We start from the raw sequence: 23,186 nt of genomic DNA, 5'->3' as shown, positions 1-23,186 counted from the left end.
TTTGATTAGTAATATGCATTGCTAAGAACTTCATTTGGATAACTTTAAAGTCGATTTTCTTAATATTTTGATTTTTTTGCACCCTCAGATTCCAGATTTTCAAATAGTTGTATCTCGGCCAAATATAGTCCTATCATAACAAACCATACATCAATGGAAAGCTTATTTATGCAGCTTTCAGATGACATATAAATCTCAATTTAAAAAAATTGACACTTAAGACTGGTTTTGTTTTCCAGGGTCACATATTTGCAGCTATATACTACCGTTCAAAAATGTAGGGTCTATACGTATTTGAATGTTTTTGAAAGAAGTCTCGTATGCTCACCGAGGCTGCGTATTTGATCGAAATAATAATTTTGTGAAATATTATTACAATTTAAAATAATTATTTTCTATTTTAATATATGTTTAAAGATTTAATTTATTTTCAGCAGCCATTACTCCAGGTTTCAATGTCACATGATCCTTCAGAAATCTTTCTAATATGCAGATTTTGTGCTCAAGAAACATTTCTTATTAATATCAATGTTAAAAACAGTTGTGCTGCTTAATATTTTTGTCAAAACCTTGATACATTTGTTTCAGGATTCTTCGATGAATAGAAAGTTCAACATCAACAGCAGTTATATTAGACATTTATAATATACAGTGGGTATGGAAAGTATTCAGACCCCCTTAAATTTTTCACTGGGGGTCTGAATACTTTCCGTACCCACTGTACATAATATACACTTTACTGTCACTTTTGATCAATTAAGTTTCCTTGCTGTATAAAGTATTCATTTTTTTATTAAATAAATAAATTTATCTTTCGGACTGTATACAGTATATCATACTTCTTAGTCTATGTCTATCAGTGACACTTTCGCACTATTGCAACTTTATTTGTGAACTGTTTTTGTGAGTATTTGTCATAATTGCAACGTTATATCTCGCAGTGTGAGAGAGTCCTGCCCAAACTCACACCATTGGTTGAACCAGTGTTGCTGTGTCTGGCATGTTGAGATGCTCAAACAAACAGAGCAGTGTTTTGATAGCGCCAAGGTGTTTACAGTTTTTGGGTAAATCAACCTACAAACAGCTTACTTTTACTTGCCTCTGTATATCAAGCTGGGACGGGAGAAAGTAAGTGTGCGTAGAGATGAGGAACACACAGAAAGCAAAAGGAGTCTGACATTACAAACTTTCAAATCACTACAGCCACATCACAGAAAGAGAGAAATAAGACAAAGAGGGTACTACAGAGGGACCACCGAGGGTTCTATTAAAAGCACATGGTGGGTGTGGGGGGGCAGACTATGTTCTGTTTTAGGGGCTGTGGAACACCACGACCAGGCCTGTGAGATCTGTGTAATCTACAACAGACCAGACCACCTTAACCTCCGCCTTCCCCCTTCTCTCTTTCATCTCCTTCCCTTCTCTCAGTCTAATCTCTCCTTATGCACTGGTCATTTTAAACCATTTTTCTCATAATTCGTTAATGATAATGATTCATTATCTCTCATCCTGTCAAACATGTGATGTTAACTTAACTCTGAGGAGAAGATTGCCGTGGTAGAGCGATCTGGTCAGTGGCCTCTCTTTCGATCGCTCTCACTCTTTTTCTCTCTCAGGTGAAATATGGCTGGGTTGAAGTTGGGTAAAAGTTTTTTGGCCTTCCCAGCGGCTGACTCCATTTGAAATGGAGATGGGTTTCATGCTGCTTGCAAAATCATAACTCAGGCAGGCAGGAGGAGAAGCCAGAAACGAGGCCCAGAGATTCGAGATGCTCAGTCAGTCTTCTCTGCAGGTACAGAAAACAGCACAGGAGTCCATATCAGGTCAGAGGGTCCATGTCCCTAGAGCACCCTGCTCTCAGTCATAATGCAAAAAAACTATTACTGAGCCCTTTTCACCTAAACATCTGTGTTTGGGAGGAGGAGAGTTCGCCTCTATCCATCCATCCATCCATCCATCCATTGTTCTATCTTTCTATCTTTTATGTCATTCTACCTAAATAATTGTTTTGTCATTCTATATATTTATTGTTTTATCTATCATTCTATATATCTATTGTTTTAGCTATTATTCTATATTGTTATATCAATCATTCTATCTATTGTTCTACAGTAGCTATCATTCTTTTGTTTTATCAGTTTATCACATTATCGTTTTATCTTATCTTCTGTTGTTCTGCCTATCAATCTATCATTCTGTCATTCTATCGTTCTATTTGTCTTGGTGTTGATCTTTGGTCTTTATGTTCTTCCAACTCATGTGTAGCACACGGAGAGAAAAAGACAAAGAAACGTACTCTATTCTACCACATCAAAATGACATCAGCAGAGAAATATCACCATCTCAGGAAACAAAGGTGCTGCAATCCTCTAATATCACCTGCCAATAGTTTTAACACACGTTTAAGAAATCCGGCCAAATGCGATATCTCTCTTTCTCTCTGCCTCTATCTCTCTCTCTCACCATTTGTCTCTGGAGAATGATGAAAGAAACAAATCATTCAGCCGTAGTGGTCGTTCAGAGGAATAACAGTTTGATTTTTTTTGAAAAATGATTTCTCGAAGTGTTATCTGGCAGGACTGATGAAATATGAGCGCTTCTAAGCACAGATCTCTCTATCAGATCCAATCCACAGAAATATGAAGCCTTTGGACCTTTGTAGTTCATTTACATACACCTAAACTATTAATGAGTCGTTCAGTCCAGTCAAGAACTTACTTTTTCAATTTTGTTCAAGCACATTGGTTATTTCATGGTATTGTCATATTCATTATGCTGTTGAGTCCATATTTAGGCAAAGATCTAGTGCAAAAACAGTATGGATGATTGGGCTGAGACATATATGACCTTTCTCTTAAAATATGTACACAAAATATGAACTTCATCATATTGTCAACTTGTAAAGAATGAATGAAAAACAGGAATACATTAGAAAATGTGAACCACTGCCATAAGCAAATTGCAGATCTGACTTTCAGCTGATTAGAGATATAATTTACCACAGAAAACATATGTCAGATACAGTCATATTACTTTAGTCACACATAATTGTAATGAATAATCCTCTGCTTCTTTGATAGTCATGCCAATATGGCCTCATCAGTTTGATTTTAAATGAGAAATAGAGAAACAAGACAAAGAGAGTTTGTATAAATCAAAACATGTTTCATCTGTGTGCTGGTTGATCTGTGGTGTAGTGCAGGTCCGTCCTGGCTCGATTATCAAAGCTTTCCTGTAGCCTGTTCTACATTCAGGCTACACACACACACACACACACACACACACATAAACACCTGCAGCAAGTTAGAAATGGTGTAATCGCTCAGAGAATAGTTACTCTAGGTACTCTCATTCTCTCTCTCTCTCTCTCTCTCTCTCTCTCTCTCTCTCTCTCATGTTGATCCCCTCCAGGCTGAAACATCATGTGTGGCCCTTAGATTATGTACACACAAAAACACAAACATATAAGTATGTTGCATTACAAACAGTTCTTTAGTTTAATTTTCTTGGTAATTTTGTGCTTAAAGGAATAGTTCACCCAAAAATGACAATTCTGTCAATTACTTATACCAGGGGTAGGCAAGTTCGGTCCTAGAGAGCCGCAGCTCCAACCCTAATCAAACACACCTGAACAAGCTAATCAATGTCTTCAGGATTACTAAGGCTATAGGCAGGTGAGTTTTTTTTTCAGGGTTGGAGCTGAACTCTGCAGGACTGCGGCTCTCTAGGACCGAACTTGCCTACCCCTGGCTTATACCTTCATTTACATATACCGTCATGTCATTCCAAAACTCATCATTGTGCATAACACAAAAAGATGAAGAACAGTGAGGTTCAAACTAAATTGGACCCAATTGACTTCCACTGTATAGAGAGAGAGAGAGAGAGAGAGAGAGAAAACACTGCTGAGACATTTTTCAAAATATGTTCTTTCATGTTCCACAGAAGGAAGACAGTCATTGTTGTTTAATCTTAATTTGCTTAATTGCCAGCAAATGCAATATTTGCATGTTCTCACAAGTCACTTTAATAATCAACGTTATGTGAATCTTATTTAAACTTAGATTCATGTTAAGGCTTTGTTCAGACAGGCAGCAAAAATCTGATTTTTGGATGCGATCTAGATTGTTTAGATGTTTACACTCTGAATCTGCAAAAAGATGAAATTAGGTTTTTACATTAATGTGGTTTAAAATCAGAATTAAAACAGTTTGAACAGATTGAATTTCAAGTAGGTTTTTGTCTCTTTGGAAAAATTTGATGAGAACACAAAACATTGGTGGTACATTGTGACATGTAGAATGTACTGAATGATGACTGAGTGAGTGAGATAATATGTCTGTGTTAGACAAAGCACATGCATGAATGTGTAAATGCATTACTTTCTTGAATGTACCTCATAAATTCAACACCATGGTGGGATGTCATGAAGGACACAAGCACAGACAGTGAGTTGGACATGAGTCGCTGTCAGTTTTTCTTCATTATGTCTCTTGACTTTATGTTGATGCTTATTAACGATCAGGTTTGAAAACAAATCAGAACTTGGAGCAGTGTGAACAAAGCCTTAATCTAACTTCACTTCGGATCACTTCCATCTTATTTGAAATTCATCAGCTTCACCTTTCAAAATCAGCTGACATCCGGTCCACATGTATTCACAGATTCACTCCTCAGTTAAAGTGCAGGGCGTCACATGACTCTGCAGCAGTTTGGAATTCAGTTTCCTCATGTAGTGCAAGAGATCAGAGCAAATTCTGCAAAATAAACAGCTCCGCTTCAACAAACCGGCCTGCATCGTGCGAAAGAGTGAGCGAGTGAGAGACAGAAAGGGAAAGTGAGGCACATTCACAGACACATCAACACACTGACCCTGCACAGAGCTGACAGCACTGCTGACGAAGACATATTAACTCTCTCTCTCACACACACACACACACACACACATTACACACCATGAGGCACTGTGACATGTTGGACATGAGCAGTGAATGAGCACATGTGATCTTATACAGATCACTGGGGTTGTTCCTTCCTGCTGTGCTGTAATAGGTGGTCTGCATGTAACAGGTCCGTGCATGTTTTAACATGACCATTGCATTGAGTTATCTGCAAGAAAAAAAAAAAGATTAAATGATAATCATTTTATCAGATGATAGATAGATAGATAGATAGATAGATAGATAGATAGACAGACAGATTTTTACTGCACAACAAAACAAAACTGCTAAATACATTTTTTTTACACTACAAAAAATATTTTTAATTTTGTAATATCTATCTATTATAATTTTTTTTAATTCACATTTATTACTATACATAGAGAGAGGTAATACCCTTGCAAGAAAAAGTGAGAATCAAATATAGACAGAGAGTGAGAGAGGTTGCGCCAGGGCTTGTTTACTGAAATCGCTGAATTCGTTATAAACACATTAATCTGGTTGAGCAGGATGGCGTCGTGCCAGAGAGAGAGAGATTTCCCCATATTAACCACAGAGGAGGAGAGGAGAGGAGGTCCAATATAAAACATTGACACTCCCTCTATATTCCTCTGTTCTCCTCTCAGCAGACAGACAGTGATGCAGACAGTGAGGGGCCCAGTCTGGAGATGTGAACTTAGTTTAGGCTGTGTGTTCTCCTGCCTAGTCAGATCCTGTGTGTGTGTGTGTGTGTGTGTGATGTAAATTTTGGTCACATTTTTTGCAGCAGCTAGTTTAAGGTCAGAAAGTAGCAGCGGACAGATAATGCTGAAATGGTGATGCGTCATGACATGTGACCCTCACTGCATGACTCAGAGACAGATGGGGAAAGAGAAAGAGACAGAGAGTCTCTCCTGCATCATTTCCTCATCTGCGGTTCCCAATGCTGAGCTGTATCCTGTCTGACACAGATACACAGTCTCCAAAATTATTGAAACAACTGAAATCACTTAGGAAAAAGTTAAACACTTACTTATTTGTTTTACATCACTATAAGCTGATAGTAAATTATACGAAATCTACAGTCTAAATATAGCCTATATAAAATTGTGGTAAGATATCTCTAATGTACTATTAACTTGCAGTGTAAATGGCTTTAAATCAATTAAATAACCCAGTAAACAAGGCTAACTTACAACATATTTATTCAAAAACCACAATAAATTCTATATCGGATATTTATATAATCACTTATGTAACTGAATGATACGTAACAAGTGTATTTGGGTGAGAGAGTGTATGTATGTGTGCACAGTAGCTGGAAAGAGATTCAGATTCAGAGAGTCACATCAGAGTGTCTGAATGTGAATAGATTCCTTCATGCTGTCAGAACATCCAAAAATACAAGACCATAAATTAGTGTAAAGTCTGAGACAGATGACAGCATGGTGCAGTCTCTCTCTTTTTTCTTTCTCTCTTTCCAGTGGAGGTATATTTAGTTGCTTTATTCTTATTGACCTTTACTTCATTTTAGAGTAATGCTCATTAATGTTAATTGTCACTTGTGTTCTGCTCATTCGCTGCACTGGTCACACTGGTCTGATTTTAGATTACTTAGGTCAGAAGACCAAGATGTTTTAACTAGTTAAATGATTATCAAAAACATTAAAATTGTGGAGATACATCAAAATGGTGTGTTATTTTATGTTTATGTGGATATTTATGCAGTATTGATACTGCAGAATTTTCTTATGTTCTCATGACTATGAGTCTTTTGCTTTATCAGCATTAGTTTTAAAAACTGTGCTGATGGGTTCATATTCCCACAGAATGACAGAGGCTTTTTTTCTTTGAACAATGTACAGAACTATAAAACTTCAGCGGTATAACTTTCAACATCAGCAGCCTCATGTGATACAATACAATAGAACGAGGCACAGAAGGAATCTGCTTATTTTTTGTAACATTGTGTGTGCTGATTTTGTAAGAAAAATCTTTAAAATCTGTAGAAATATTGTTAAAAGCGCTATATAAATAAAGGTGACTTGACTTGACTAGAATTCTGTAGAATGGATTTAAATGCTAAATGGTAATGGTACAATGTGTTAAATGTGAGTAGATTACTAATATTGGAAATTTATAAGTACCAAATTAGTCAACATATTTGATATTTTCCACAGAGTACAAAACAGGGCCAGAAAAAATTAAAATCTATACTTTTTTTCATTTTTAACAAATGATCAGTGTCATCAACCTCAGGAGGTCTAAATAACTAAATATTATAAGTGCTATTTTATTATTCATATATTTTATATGGGAGTTGTAGTTTTAGAACCTTATAGACTTGACTAAATACAGGTCAAAACCTTTATTTGTGTTTGATTTTTTTTATGAATAGAAATGAAAGAGGTGTAATTTTAGTTTGTAGTTGAATAACCTTCATTTTTGTTACAGTTATGTCAATATCAATAAAACAGAGTGATTGTTGTCAAAACAGCTACATTGTTGTTTGATTTTAATGGTTGGATTCAGTCTGGAAGGCTAAGTACATTGTCAGAAAAAAAAACGCTATCACATTTACTTTTACTGTATCACATTCACATTTATTAGTAGCTTAAAGTTATACTTTATAAGTACATATTAGCTTTTCAAAGGGTACCAAACCAGTGACAATTTTGTACCTTTTTTTCTGAGAGTGTAGGTGACACCAAATTGTAGGAAAGTGCCATTTAATAAGCTAAACAAGGGTAGAACAAGTGTTCATAACATACACTTTACATACATGCACTTTCACACAAGCTTAGATCAGAATTTACAAACTCTGCAACAATTTTCAGGAAATACTGAGCAGTACAAAATTAAATGTATTATTGGACAGAATTAGTTGAACTCAAACAGTTGGAAGAGGTTTTATAATCAGGTGAGTGTTTCCCTGAGCCCCTTTCTAAAATAGCCAGCGGTGGACTTCTGAGCAGGCAGCCGGGAGGACACTCACAGTGCCCTCATTCCTGAAACAGAGCCAAACCTGACGACACTGAAGAGTTAAGACCTGTCACACAAACACAGGTTAAGATTCACACATGCAGGTACAGAAATAAACTGTGAGCTCATTCTCTCAGGTGTTCCTGTACCCTGTGGTCACCTTGAGTGTGCGTTCTGTCTATTATAGAGCAGTCAGAAAGACACACACACACACACACACATACACACACACACACACACACACACACACACACACACAGTGTGATTGTGAGCTAATCTCATACATGGAGTTATGACATTCTGCATGCAGCCAAACATCAATGTTCAGTATCACAGTAATGTGCTTGTTAATTTGAATTGCTCTAATTTATGTATGTATGTATTTGTATATACGTACACTACCTTTTTTAAATTTTAGGGTCAGTAAGATTTTTTTTATTATTATTATTATTACTTGACAAAGATGCATTAACTTGATCAAAGGTCTTCTTTCAAAAACATAAAAAAAATTGTACAAACCCCAAACTTGTGAATGTTAGTGTATGTTCGCATGAATACTTGTACAAGAGTTATGTGAAATGCAGTTTATAGTTATACTCATGAGTTAATATACCCCTTGCAGAATATGCAAGATGTTAATAATTAAACAATTTTTTACACCGTGTCCCCACCTCTTAATGCATAATGTTGCCTTCTTTTGAGCATTAGTAAATGTTTTCATCTTTTGTAATAGTTGCGTATGAGTCCCTCAGTTGTCCTCAGTGTGAAAAGATGGATCTCAAAATTATGCAGCCACTGTTGGAAAGAGGTCAACTATGCAGAAGATGCTGGAAAAGCCTTTGGTGTTATCAGGTGTACTCAACCAGAAATCTGTATATCAAACATATTGAATTATTTTATTAGAGTATAGTCTCTCACTTTGAAAACTCCCAAAAGGCCTTGTTCTGTCTAATAATATGAAGCAAATTGCTTCAGTAAGAATGTATAACTTCAAATTACATATTTCTGTACTAAAAATTACTGGAACAGGCTGGCAAATTCCTCTCTCTCTCTCTCTCTCTCTCTCTCTCTCTCTCTCTCTATTTTTACACAATAGAATCACCATCTGAACTGACATGTTCTCCTCCATGGATAGGCCTCTCTGTTTCACAGACTATAAGCCATGCCAGCTTTAGGTGGACAAAAGCGTCTAAGGCTAAAGTTTAAGCACAAATGAAAATTTCAGGACTATAAGATTAGCCTAATTTAGGATTTACAACTAAACATTATAATTGCTCATTTAATCCTTGGTGGAAAGTGCAGTTAACTCTAATAGTTTCAATTCCAACAGGGATTTGGGCCTATTTCTGCGTCAGTTCACTTTCAAGTGCTCAGTGAAGTGTTACAGTCTTGGGTGTTGCAGATCTCTCATCTGGAGCTGAAGTTGCTACTGTTGAAACGGTGTATTTGCTTTATATTGTGTGCTTTAAATTGTCTATCTTGTCTATACAGGAGCAGTGCAGCTGCAGCCATGGGATGCCGTGATAATTATAACAGATTATATCTCCTGCATGTTGCATTAATGAAGAGAATGGTTTCACTTATCCAGAGAGTCATGCAACAGGCAAATATACTGTATGTGATGTTTTGAAACTGGATTCCGCACGATGTTTATACACAGCAGCACTCGTGCAAGCTCTAGAGCCTTATCTGTAAACACAAGCTTGTGTATTCAGACACGCGCATCTCTCCAAATGATAAAGGCTTAGCAATTGCGGCTTCAATCAGTGCGAATGCTGCATGCTCGAGTGCATTAAAATATGATTGTAATAAGTATTTTATTTTTAGATGCACCGATCATTTTATGGGTTTTGCAATTGCATAGTATCATACGAGAAAAATATACTAAGAAAAACATCTTATATATGCGTAGCTTATCTTACTTTATAAATAATTGTTTCAATCATTGGATATTTGATAATTGATTAATGAATATTTGTCACTATACGGCATCCCTAAAATCCACACTGTAACGTTTTAATTCGCCAAAATTAAACATTTAAGTTTATGCCTTAATTTAAGTACCACGGTTATTGGCTGTAATGATACAATGAACTATTTGAACCGCTTATTTATTATTATTATTATTATTATGACAACGATTAAAAAAAAATACATTTTAAAATTGTGTTAAAATTGTGTCTCATTTTCCCTCACATCATGAATATTTTGCTGTGTTTGTGAAATTGTGAGCGTGAACTCCAGAATGGTGTGTAGCCTAAATGAGGATGCTGCGTGTCGTTCAGCGGTTGAAAGGAGTGTGGCGCGAGCTCAAGCTTCCCCGGGGCTCCGGTCTCTGAGAGCTCTGCCCAATAAGAGTGGAGAGACGGCGGGCTGTCAACATTCCTATCGCCCCTCTCTCTCTCCCCCCGTCGCCCACCCCTTCGTTCTGCAGTTCGCACAGTTCATCGCCCCGGTTTATCTCGCGCAGTCTGCTATCAGCGCTCGCAGACTCCAATGGAAAAACGAAGAGGCGCGTGTTTCACAGCCCTGCCTGAACGCAAAACGTGGGGAGAAAAGTGGAAAAGTTGGCACTCTTTCTGATCAAATTGCACCTCACCGAGACTTCATCTGTTCTCAAGAGGAGGTGAAAAAAGAAAAGAAAGCGCACTCTGAACCTGCCGTCTGGCTTGGATTATTTCTGCTGCGGTTGCCAGATTTCGGGGAATACTTTTATATGGCACACGCTAATATCCGGGCAGATACATGATATCCGTCCGTGCATCGTCCGCACGGAGCTCTACATCCGTCCAGCTATCAGCAATCCCAACTCTAGCAGGTCCCCGCAGACCTAAGCGGTCTTTACACCGGTTTCCTACAATACAGAATCGTGTTTTCTTATCACCGCTGGAGGACACGCTCAACTATGTTTGGCTGTGGTAAAGTTTTTGGGTCGCCCCGGATTCTCAACAGATCTACTGCTGTTCCCGGAGACTCAGGATTAAGACATATAATCAGAAACAGCGCAGGCTCATCCTACGGTCCCCGTGCGTCCTCGCGGTTGTGTTGCGCTCTCCTGTTTCTCCTGCTCATCCTCACACCGCGCGTGGACTCGTCCTGGTGGTGAGTAGCGTCCAGCATCCCCGCGCGCCGCCGCCGCCGCCGGCGCACACTAGCGCGCAGAAGCCGGGTGGGTTTTTTCCCCTCAGCTCACGGTGACTGAGCTGCTGTCAGTTGGGAGACTGAACATCTGCAAATGTTTATTATTAGGTAGCCTACATTGTTCTAGTTTTTATAAGTGGCAGTTCAGTTTTATAATAACAGTGGTTTGCGTTTAAGTGAGGTATTTATTGTGTACAGTACTGTATTTATAGTCTACTCTTAAAACACACGGAGGAGAGGTTAATGAAAAACAGAGGTTTAAAAACCGTGGAGTAATGTTTTCAATAATATCTGCGTTTTAATTGTAATTTAAAGTGTAGGGCTGGTTTCAGGGTGTTTGACTTTTTAAAAAGCAATTTCTGTTAGTAATTTGTCAGGGCGAAATTTGTTGATGTTCGTTTCGCGCAGCCGAATATGTCTTGGTGCCCATAATACCGATTGCTAAACATCGACTATTTTAAATTAATAACGAAACTTTATTAATGTTATTTACTCATCCTATGTAAATATAATAAACGGATAAAACATATACTGATATAGCTGTTGCTGTGGTTATCTTCTCAGGCGAAAGCGCGCTGTTCGCGAGCGTCTGTTTAGCGCGGTCTGAATAACTTGTAATCTAACTTTTGTGGTTACTAAAACACTGTTTTTTTGTTTGAAAACGCTGTTGAAATATGTATAGACCTATACTTATATGTGAACGAATACATAGTTTTGAGACCCCCAACCTTATGTTTTTATTTCCTTTGGGGAGGTTAGAATCATAATTATGGGTCTCAGACCCCCCAAACTCCCCATAATTCGCACCCTGGTGGTGGGCAGACAGAGGTCGGGAGATGGCAGTCGACTCAAGTACTAAAATGAACACACACTTCGCGCTTGGTGCAGGAACGCAGCTTCACCGCTCTCCCCACCAAGATATTGGCATTTAAAGCACAGTTATTCTAGAAACACACAAATCACAGGCTTCTCCCCCTCAAAAAAGTCTCATGAGGGATGGGGTTTTCCCCAGAGCTTGTGCTTATGTATAGTAACAGGCCCTGCACATCATTATATCACAGTTATGGGTCGGGTTTTCATGGTGTGCTTGAGGTGTGGTGCCTGCCAATAACAGAGGAATAAATGAAATAACTGCAATATGTGTCAGGCCTCCTGCTTAGATACCTATGCACACACACTTAGCTGGTGACTACAGTGCAATGAGCCTGAACAATCATGAAGAAACCAGCCACATGCCCATTTCTCACATATAAATGTAGTTGGGGAATGGTTGGGCTTTGTGTATACACAGAATATGTGTGCATATGGTTGTGTGTGTGACTAAGAAGACAAAAGTTAATTTAATGTTTTTGCTCATTGTACCAAGAATAAAACATGCATGTACTACAGTGATCTCTGTTGAAGATCATATACGTTCATTACTGGACCCTCAACAACTGTATCAGGGGTTACAGTTATTACTAACAGCTCAGAAATCAGTTAAATGTTAAGCTTGATGTGCATGGAACTAAGAAAGAGGAAAGCAAGTCCTTTGTCACTATTGAGGTGTAATAAGTCAGGCTGACATTCCCAACGTGAGGCACTCACCAGAGCCAGAGAGAAAGGGATCTCTTGCTCCCTCTTTCTCTCTCTCTCTGATCTGCTCATCCATCACTTTAAGCAGACAGAGCAGGAATCCTCTTAAGCTACTGGGCGGCCTGTTAGCGTCTCATACTAGTGAACTTATTTCACAGACACACACACAGATGAAGCCAGATGTAAGCCTGCCCTGGACTTCCACACAAATAGAAAGGTGGGTGTGTGTCCTTTGAAGTGAACTTCATCTTTGACCTTTTGTTCCAGGGTTGGACAAAATTCAGAACTGAAAATTGGACACACCCCACAGGATGTTGAATTGGAATTCCTATTGGAATCTATTTATTGCTCTGTAAGACCTTTAACCCTTTTAAAACAAGGTCAACATGTCCTGACAAACTTTGCATTTCTAGTTCAAAACTACAGTCATATGAATTTCTTTAATTTCTTAGTTCAATTCTGAATGACGCACAAGCTAGTTTTGTAATGGTCCAACCATATTGCAATCTGCATACATAAAGATTGCAATATTATGGCACATGTAAGTTCCAACAGTTCCCAAATGATCCATCCAGAACAGCAGACGCCTGGAAACCGTAGGGCTCTGATTCAGATGAAAAGTATAAAAAATTATGTTAATACTAATTTTGATCTCCCATCAAGGGCCTGAGAATTGTTTTCCCTAACTTGCTTTTCTGTCTAATCTATATAAAGGAGAAAATGTGATTAGACCAATAATGAAAAAGACAAAGATGGGAAGATACAGAGAGATGGAGAGAAATAGGGAGGAGAGGAATTTTCACCCTTTATTTGGGTAGTAGAAGCAACAAATTACTACAGTCGGACATTCTTTACGCAGTTAAGCCTATCTACACACACAGAGACATGCAGTGTAAATGAGAGCAGATTTTACTGTGTTTTTACAGCATGTGGTTGTGGTCCTGTGGATAATGATTTACTGCTGCTGGTAAAGCCAACTTGCAAACCACCACAGTTTGTCGGTGTGTGTGTGTGTGAGTGAGTGTTTCCAAACTCTATCGAACACAAAGCACAGGGGACGATAAAGCCCTATAATCACAGTCAAATGAGGCATCGGAGTGGGAGGAACACAGTCATAATAAAAAGGTTGATGAGCATTCACAAAGATTTTTTCAAAAGGTAAAACCTTCATTTGTCATTAGAAATGCTCATTTTAGCAGACTAAAATATTTGGAACTAAATCCTGCTTTTGTCTGACATGAGCGAGTGTGTGTTTGTGTGAAGGCTGAGATCAGGCTTGATGTGATACGGTTTTGGGTGTGTATGAGAACGAGAGAGATTTTGTGCCAGTTTCTGTTGCCGTTAAACAAATAAATATTGAACAGTGATGGATTGAAACATCAGAATGTGAGTATACAGAGAGTAAAAGAGAGATAGAATGCATCATAATTCATGAAATTTCCTTCTGTTCTGATTGGCTGATTGGATTAAGTAGAACCAAATATGACATCAGATAGTCTAAAAAACTAAGGTTATCATCTAGGGTTCAAAAATGTATTCCAAATCTGATGATGTTACACTTATTATGCAATTGCCTTCAAATAAATCATAAATAATTGTTGGTTTGTGAATGTCATGTTTATGACAAATGTCAGTTTGTCCAACTTCCCTCTGAAATTCCACTAATGAGTGGTAAGATTCTGGGAATGATCAGACTCAATCATCAGATTCTTTGGCATTAGACAATGTGTAATCACTGAATGTTTACTGATTCAGCACTTTTGGAATGATATTTGCTCACAAAAACCAACTGTCAAAAACTGCTGTGATAGATTGGAGCAATTCAGGTTTTAAGCCTCTGTGTTTGTGTCTGTTTTTCAGGTATATTGGAGCCCTTGGTGCCCGTGTGATCTGTGACAATATTCCCGGGCTGGTGAATAAACAGAGGCAGTTGTGTCAGAAGTATCCCGACATCATGCAGTCGATTGGGGGCGGGGCTAAAGAGTGGATTCGAGAGTGCCAGCATCAATTCCGTCATCACCGCTGGAACTGCAGCACACTGGACAGAGACCATACCGTTTTTGGGAGAGTCATACAGCGCAGTGAGTACTAGAAATGTGTCAGTGTGTGTTTTGGAAGCAAAAGCAGTCAAATAAATAATTATGATTTTTTAAAGATAATTTTTGAGTATTTTAAGCATTTATTTGATAAAAAAAAAAATACAGTAAAAACAGTAATATTGTGAAATATTATTACAATTTAAAATAACTCCACTCTTCATTGTCACATGATCCTTCAGAAATAATTCTAATATTTTACACTTTTGGTCAATTACATTTGTCCTTGCTGAATAAAAGTATTATAATATATATTATACCTCAAACTTTTGAACAGTAACATTTCATGGTTTCTACAAAAATATTAAGAAGCAAAACATTTTCAATATTGATAATAATAAGAAACAGTTTTTTGAGCTGAAAAATCTGCATATTTCTGAATGACTGCTGAAAGTTCAGCTTTACCATCATGACAAGAAATTAAAATTTTAAATATATTTCACAATATTACTACTTTTACTGTATTTTTGATAGAATAAATGCAGCCTTGGTGCACATAGGACACTTTTTCCAAAACAATTAAAAATTTAATTTTAATTATTTATATAAAAAATTTTTGTCCAGTAGTGTGTGTGTGTGTGCTTTCACCCAGTCAGATACACATTCATTCTCATATGGTAAATACCTAGATCATCATACTGTAATGTCACCACGGTAAATCAATATGGATTAGAATAGAATAATGATATTTTAAACAGTTGCTCTCTTGGACACATCCATTTCTGTTTATCTCTGTGGGATATTAATGAAACGCCTCGGATCTCACAGGAAAATTCAGCCACATTCACACAAATCCCTGGCCAGGCGTGATAAACAGACAAAACCCCACAGGATCATTTAATTCAGTCTGAACCTGAAGTTTACTCAAGAAATGCGCACTATAAATGTGCTTTCTGTTTGGCTTTCATACAGCGTTCCAAAGATGCCTGTGTGAAAATATCACCCCTCCAGCATTCTCTATGCCTCTTCACCACATAAACAGGCATAGTGGATGTAAATGTTTGGAGAGATGATTCTGGCAGCCGGACAGACTCTTGCAGCACTGCGCGTATTCAGTTTATGAAATGGAATTAGAATTGGAAAGGCTGCCAAGAGAGGATTCTCCTATAAACAGCACCTGTACTATTAAAAAAAATCTATTTTTCTTCAGAGAATATATATCTGTATGAATGATGGACCGATTCAAACATAGATGTCCGCCAGACGTCATTGTACTACATGAGCACAGATCATTGAAACACATTTGAACTGCAACAGGAAACTGAAAACGACTTCAGAACAGCGTGAGAAGGATAACGTTACACTGAGATTTGGGCAGGGGGTCCTAAAATAAAAGACTCCATTAAAACAATATTTTAAGTCGGTGGAAGTTATTTATATACACTAGAATATAGATAACATCAAGGTTATTTAAATGCTAGTGTACTCCACATTTAGCAGATACATTTAAAGTTTTAAAAATGGCATTCTTAATGTCTCTCAAGTAATTTAAAAGATATTGGCTTTAAAAATCTAACCTAAATCTATTAGTATGTCCTTTAGTAATGCCATATAATATTAATTTAATGTTATAATAAGAACACATTTTACTGTAATAGGAACATCTTACCTGTCACAAAAATGCAAGAAATGTAACACTACAGTTCAAAAGCAGAAACAGCACTGTGGAATATTATTAAATGTTGAAATAGTTTTCTATTTTAATATATGCTAAAACATAATTTATTCCTGTGATGCAAACTCCATATTCAGCAGTCATTACTCCAGTCTTCAGTGTCACATGATCCTTCAGAAATCATTCTAAAATGCTGATTTGGTGCTCAAGAAACATTTTATATTATTAGCAATGTTAAAAACAGTTGCTTACTATTATTTTTCAGTACATCTTGTTGAATAGAAAGTTCAAAAGAACAGCATTTATTTAAAATGAAAATGTTTGTAACATTTTAGATGTGTTTATTGTCAAGTTAATGCATCCTTGCTAAATAAAAATATGAATTTCTCATATATATATATATATATATATGGTTCAATCACAAATTTTGACAATTACAAGGAGTATCTATTATCTATTATTTTACAGAGGAATTGAGGATTTAGATTTTTTTCTTATATTCAGTCAGGCTAAAGGAATCAGTGTGACTGATGTGAGTCCAAACATGCAGGATGCTTAGAAATAGCAGGTTAAGTTTAGAAAATAACTGTGGCAGTTCACTATCAGACTGCTAGCCTTCAAACTATTTATCCTAGCAGAGAATGGCCCACCCTGGAGGGATTAGGCCTGTACTAATATTTAAACAAAACACTCACACTGGGGCTAGTCATGCTTCTATGGGCAGGTCTCGAGCAGACAAATCAGAAGTGCTGTTTGGGATTATATGACAGCGGAGGGTGTAATGAAGTGTTTGTCAGTGTCTGATAAAGGACCTGAATGTGTTTGCTGTGGCTTCATGATTCTTGTCTTCGCAGGCAGTCGTGAGGCGGCGTTCGTATATGCAATCTCCTCAGCGGGAGTGGTTTTCGCCATTACCCGCGCCTGCAGTCAGGGGGAGCTAAAGATATGTAACTGTGACCCCCACAAGCACGGCCGGGCAAGTGACGAACGAGGAGAGTTTGACTGGGGTGGCTGCAGTGATAACATCAACTATGGGATAAAGTTCGCCAAAGCTTTCATAGACGCAAAAGAGCGAACTGTGAAAGACGCACGAGCACTCATGAACCTTCATAACAACCGCTGTGGGAGAATGGTAAGGTTATATACATTCAAGGTAATATAACTCTACCTCTGTGGTGGAGAAACCTTACGAAATGAAACACCTATTACAACTAAACAGCTCAGCATTTTGGCATGTAAATACTGAAACATTGACTTTGTTCTACGATAACGTTCCTGTAAAACTCTGTTTACATTCTGCAGCTATTCTTGGCCGAGTGGAATCTGTTCATAGGGATGTTTTCTTGGTTTCTCTGTTTTACAGGCTGTAAAGCGCTTTATGAAGCTGGAGTGTAAATGTCATGGAGTCAGTGGGTCGTGCACTCTGAGAACCTGCTGGTTGGCAATGTCGGACTTCCGTAAAACGGGAGACTACCTTCGCAAGAAATACAACGGAGCCTTTTTTTCATTTTTACAGATTGCTTCTGGTTATGCCTGTACCACAAAGAATACATGCATTAAATAGCAAATGTTTTTTTTTCTCTTATATTTCTTAAAAAGCACAATGTTTACAAATGAATCAAAGATACCACGCATCATGACCACTGACATGATCTACAGCACAAAGTCTGACGGTTAAGCTGTTCAGGTTCAATTAATTGTCCAGTTGTTTAATAAATAGAGTTTAAGAGTTTAGAATAAACTAAGCCTAAATGTTTGAAGAATATCAGCACAGCAATGCCTTTCAAGCAGCGTAAACTCATTTAGTAATAATGCAAGTAGCATTAGACTATTGTGACTCATGCATTACTAATGACACAAATAGTTAACTCTGCTGCTGCTGACTCACTCACTCAGTATTAACAAAATTAATGTCAAACTTGGGTTTCAAGGATTTCTCAGAATTAAGAGTTAGATCATACCAGACGTCAGAACAAAGGATGTGCTCAGCCTGTCTGATGAGTGAAAAGCCAGAATATAGTATCAATTCCTTGAAATATCCTGTTTATGAGAGACTATAAAGTACTTAATTTTTCAAGACTAATAGGCTCAGTCACCTGTTACTTTCCTTAGAGGATCCTCACTCCTGAGATGCATAGTGGTAGGCTGTGTTCACTTTTACATGACTCGATAGTGTAGAGAAAGATAGGATTCAGTAACTGAGGTAAACTGACTCTCACACCTGCCCTGCCCTAAACCTAACCATAAACATTAAGGGTAAAAAGGGCAACAGAGGCTTTGAAAGGGTCAGAAGAGGTGGGATGGGATTTTTTTTTTGCTCTGTTATAGCCACGTGGAATCTGTTTATATAATTACTACTAGGGATGTTTTTTTTTTGTTTGTTTATGTTTTATAGGCTGTAAAGCGGTTTATGAAGCTGGAGTGTAAATGTCATGGAGTCAGTGGGTCGTGCACTCTGAGAACCTGCTGGTTGGCAATGTCGGACTTCCGTAAAACGGGAGACTACCTTCGCAAGAAATACAACGGAGCCATCGAGGTCACCATGAACCAAGATGGGACAGGATTCACAGTAGCCAATAAAGACTTCAGGAAAGCCACAAAAAATGACCTGGTGTACTTCGAAAACTCACCTGATTACTGCGTCATGGACAAAGCTGCAGGTAAAAAAGGAGAAAAAGTGCAAAAAACACAAAGTAACTAAGTATTAGTTTCCTGAAGGAATTATCACTGCTTGCAAGGCACTAACAGAGTGTTACAAGCTCAGTTCCAAAACCTGCCTAGTGCCTACATAGGCAGCATGAATTAGGGGGAAAATAGTTAAATTTTTTATGTAACTTTTAATTAATTATATTACTTTAATTGTTTTAATTTATTAGTAATTATTTAAAGGAAAAAATGAAATCGCATCATATGACCCCTTTAAATTTTTTATGTAACTTTTAATTAATTATATTACTTTAATTGTTTTAATTTATTAGTAATTATTTATTACTAATAATAATTATTTTATTCCTTATGTAATAACAATATATTATATAATTAAATTTTTACTTTCCTTAGAGGATCCTCACTCCTGAGATGCATAGTGGTAGGCTGTGTTCACTTTTACATGACTCGATAGTGTAGAGAAAGATAGGATTCAGTAACTGAGGTAAACTGACTCTCACACCTGCCCTGCCCTAAACCTAACCATAAACCTTAAGGGTAAAAAGGGCAACAGAGGCTTTGACAGGGTCAGAAGAGGTGGGATGGGATTTTTTTTTGCTCTGTTAATCCTTGATGCTCTCACACACACACACACACATAATCTGGAATACCTGTTAAAATCCCATGTTCAATTGGTGATGTGTCAGAAATAGACTGATTTTTAAAATATTTGTATTTAACATATAAAATACATTATGAATATTATTACATTATTTATAATTTATATAGATGGATTGTTTTATCTCTAAAGTGATACGTTTTTAGGTGGTGTGCCACTCATACATGAGTGGCACACATTCTGTTGTATTCATACAGTCATACATTCTGTTGTATTCAGTCCTGCTTAGCTGTTTTTGAACCCAAGAACACATGTGAACACCCTATAAGAAATGTGGACACTATATAATTATACAGGACATTCTTAAGACTGACTAGCCGACTCATAGCTTAGACAGCATATACCTACTGGAAACGTGTCACGTTGCCTGGCTAGGACAGTGTGTTTCTCTGCTTTCTGAGATCAGTACTGCAGCTCATGCATCAGTGTGATGGTTTGAGTGTGTGTTTGGGTCAGACAGACAGCTCACAGCTCAGTGATTTCAGAGGGTCAATGCGCTTACCCCCTAACCACCACCAACCCCACCACCCCAGTGGAATTTGCACCCCAAGGATACAACAGGCTCATTTTTCAAATCCCATTCTTTCAAAGCTGCCAGCACAACCATCACTCTCTGGTTCTCATGGCCGCAGGGCAGGCAGAGATTATTTTTTTTAAGAGAGAGACCATCACTGTCCACTGTGTGTTTAACCTTGCGAAAAATCAACATACAGACTCACCAAAACACCATTCTGATCCTACTTTCCTTGTTACTTTGTGTTACAAGAAAGTTAGCAAGTATTCTTAAAAATAAAGAAAATGAAGTAAAAAGGAAATTTTTTGTCAGAGCGATACCGTTTTAGGTTCCCCAATTAACCTTTCAATGAACCGTTCTCAAAATAACAATTTTTTCTTAGTGGTAAGAACATTTTAAGAACAATCTATTGAACCTTTTCTCACTATAAAGAACATTTTTGTACAATGGAAATATTCCATGAATGTGAAAGGTTTTTCATGGATCCATCAATGCCAAATAAAGAACCTTTTTTTCTAAGTCTGTATTTCTGCATCTGTATACAGTATCTAAGTTCATCTGTTCACATATTAAACATAGTCAGAGAAATCACTTTTTTTTATTGAACTGTTTAATGAACCTTTAGACAAAATATGTAAAAAAAAAAAAAAAAAAATTATGTATCATATCTGGGACATCAGGGTTTTATGGTAATTTATTAATCACAAGAAATATGCATTTACACATTTGAATCTTTTCTATTGATTTAATCATTTTTTTGTTATTAACCTTTTAATTGTGTTTTGTGGTAGTCAAAAAGAATGAAGCATGGTTATAAATACCAATATAAACATAAATATAAACGTAGAAATGGAAAGCAGATATGCATACGAAATATATTAATATAATTTATATGAATAAACAAATGACATTATAATGAATAATAATATATAAAAAAATTATTTTAGCAAGAATATCGTTATTGTAAGATTTTAATAATAAAAGAGCATGGTGCATATATAAAAAATATATATAAACATAATTTCACACTCTAAAATATATCTTAGTGAAATTATATTTACATTTTTAATGAATTTAATTTAATGATTAAATGATTTGATGACTATTTTTGTGGTGGGCTTAATACATTATAAAATGCTTTATTTTGGGGGGGTACACACAAAAAAAACAACAACAACGTAAAAACATATACATTTTTTACAGGTGTTTTTCCTGTATTTTGAATTTCACACTTAATGGATAATGTCCCGGCAATGAGCAGCCAGTACTTTTTTTTTGGTTATTTTACAGATTTATTTCTTACAGTATAGGCTATTGTGGGCCACCACTTGACGGCCAATGTAAAATCTGGGTCTTGGAGCAAAACTAGTAATCATTTTCCTTCTTTGCATTCTAGGTTTATTGGGTACTGCTGGTCGGGTCTGTAACAAGATGTCCCGGGGGACCGACGGCTGCGAGGTCATGTGTTGTGGGCGGGGCTATGACACCACACGCATAAAACGCATCACCAAGTGCGAGTGTAAGTTTAAGTGGTGTTGCTCCGTCGAGTGCAAAGACTGCGAGGAGGCTGTCGACATTCACACCTGCAAAGCTCCTAAACGTGCCGAATGGCTGGACCAGACCTGAGACATGGCCACTTCCCCCGTTCCTCAGGATTTTGTCCACGGCATTCTGGGATATGAACTCCATCCCTTGCATTTTTTTACCCTGCCCCCCAATCCCTTGTTGCATGGCTTTATTTGAACTTATTTTGTGAAAGCACTACAACTGAAATCTACATTTCTCATGAGCGCCTTGCACACTTTGCCCGATATGGCAGATTTATCTCTCTTTCTTTTTTTTCTTTCTCTCTCTCTCTCTCTCTCTCTCTCTCTCTTTTGTTGAATTGATCAGAGGACGGTAAAGGTTTAAAATTCAAGAACAACCTGTGCTGTAACATGTTGGTGTATTTTTTGTTTCGTTTTGACGTGAGAATTTGGTTCTGTGAGTGTTGTTTTGTGACAAAAGGTGTGCTGCTTTTTAAAATAACATTTTAAACTGACTCTGAGCCTATCAGATATTATCATGGCTATTAGCTGAATATGTACATCACGTGTTATTGAAAACACAACCGTGTGCTTAACATACATCACGTGCCCATACTGGACAGTATTTTACCCTGACTATCGGTACTGAATATAACAGAATGAATGAGGCTGGTCAGAAGGGCTCAAGAGGACAAAACGGATGACAGCTATGTGGGATGCTTACTCCACATGGAGCCCTAACAGAGAGTTTCTCTGGAAGCTACAGAGGTAATATTAATAATATAAATGAGCATGCACTAAGGACATTAGCTAACAGTTGAGCGATCATTGCCTGTGTAAACATGAAGAAAGGTGTTAACTGGCTGTGACTGGTAGAGGTGTAAGCTCTCTTTAGCTCTCCTGTGCTGTGGTACTTGTTAACTGTTATTATTTTTTCAGCAGAAGTTCATATAAATAAATTATGACATAAAGAGTCATTTTATTTTGCTTTTCTTCAGCATGCTCTTCTGCCATTGTTTTTTTTTTTTTAAGCCAATTATCTTAACTATAAATGTCATGTGACTAATTGTTCTGGAACTGCAGGATAATGATGACATGACAGCACAAGTTCACTTTATCTTTTTTTAAAGTCATCTATAAAGGATTGAACACTGGTAAAATATCTACTATAGGAAATCGCAACGTCTCAAATCGCGATTTCGATTCGATTTCGATTAATCGCACAGCCCTACTACTGAGTGAGATAATTAAGATATATGAAACTGTTTTCAACATTGATAATAATAAGAAATGTTTCTTGAGTACCAAATCATTTTTTTAGGATGATTTCTGAAGGATCATGTGACACTAAAGACTGGAGAAATGGCTGCTGCAAATTCAGCTTTGCCTTAAAGGGGTCATGCTAACCACCAGCCAGAAATCGACCCCTTGGTTTAAATCAGAGTTTGCATTAGGGTATCATAAGAGAGATCTCAGATGTAAGCACTGCTTAA

At 37.2% G+C, this 23,186-nt stretch overlaps 1 protein-coding gene across 1 annotated transcript; it reads left to right on the top strand.

Moving 5' to 3' along the window:
- The first annotated feature begins 10,368 nt into the window (after positions 1 to 10,368).
- LOC107711930 (protein Wnt-2b-A-like) lies at positions 10,369 to 21,953 on the top strand. Its single transcript, XM_016517022.1, has 5 exons — positions 10,369 to 11,003; positions 14,478 to 14,698; positions 17,183 to 17,460; positions 18,724 to 18,988; positions 21,564 to 21,953. Exons 1-5 carry the CDS (start codon positions 10,807 to 10,809, stop codon positions 21,791 to 21,793), a joined length of 1,191 nt encoding a protein of 396 aa, XP_016372508.1. The 5' UTR covers positions 10,369 to 10,806; the 3' UTR covers positions 21,794 to 21,953.
- Positions 21,954 to 23,186: the final 1,233 nt, after the last annotated feature.

Source organism: Sinocyclocheilus rhinocerous, unplaced genomic scaffold (genome assembly GCF_001515625.1).
Source record: "Sinocyclocheilus rhinocerous isolate Xijiao unplaced genomic scaffold, SAMN03320098_v1.1 scaffold1168, whole genome shotgun sequence".
In the NCBI taxonomy this organism is placed as follows: Eukaryota; Metazoa; Chordata; class Actinopteri; order Cypriniformes; family Cyprinidae; genus Sinocyclocheilus; species Sinocyclocheilus rhinocerous.
The sequence above is the reverse complement of the archived record's forward strand: the minus strand, read 5'-3'. Positions and strand labels throughout refer to the sequence as shown.

What these genes read in the sequence shown, in the direction of transcription:
- LOC107711930 (XM_016517022.1), top strand. Translation starts at nt 10,807, where the DNA reads ATGTTTGGCTGTGGTAAAGTTTTTGGGTCGCCCCGGATTCTCAACAGA. An exon ending in TGGGAGAGTCATACAGCGCA is followed by an intron (nt 14,699 to 17,182) that starts GTGAGTACTAGA and finishes TTGTCTTCGCAG; the next exon opens with GCAGTCGTGAGGCGGCGTTC. An exon ending in ACAACCGCTGTGGGAGAATG is followed by an intron (nt 17,461 to 18,723) that starts GTAAGGTTATAT and finishes TATGTTTTATAG; the next exon opens with GCTGTAAAGCGGTTTATGAA.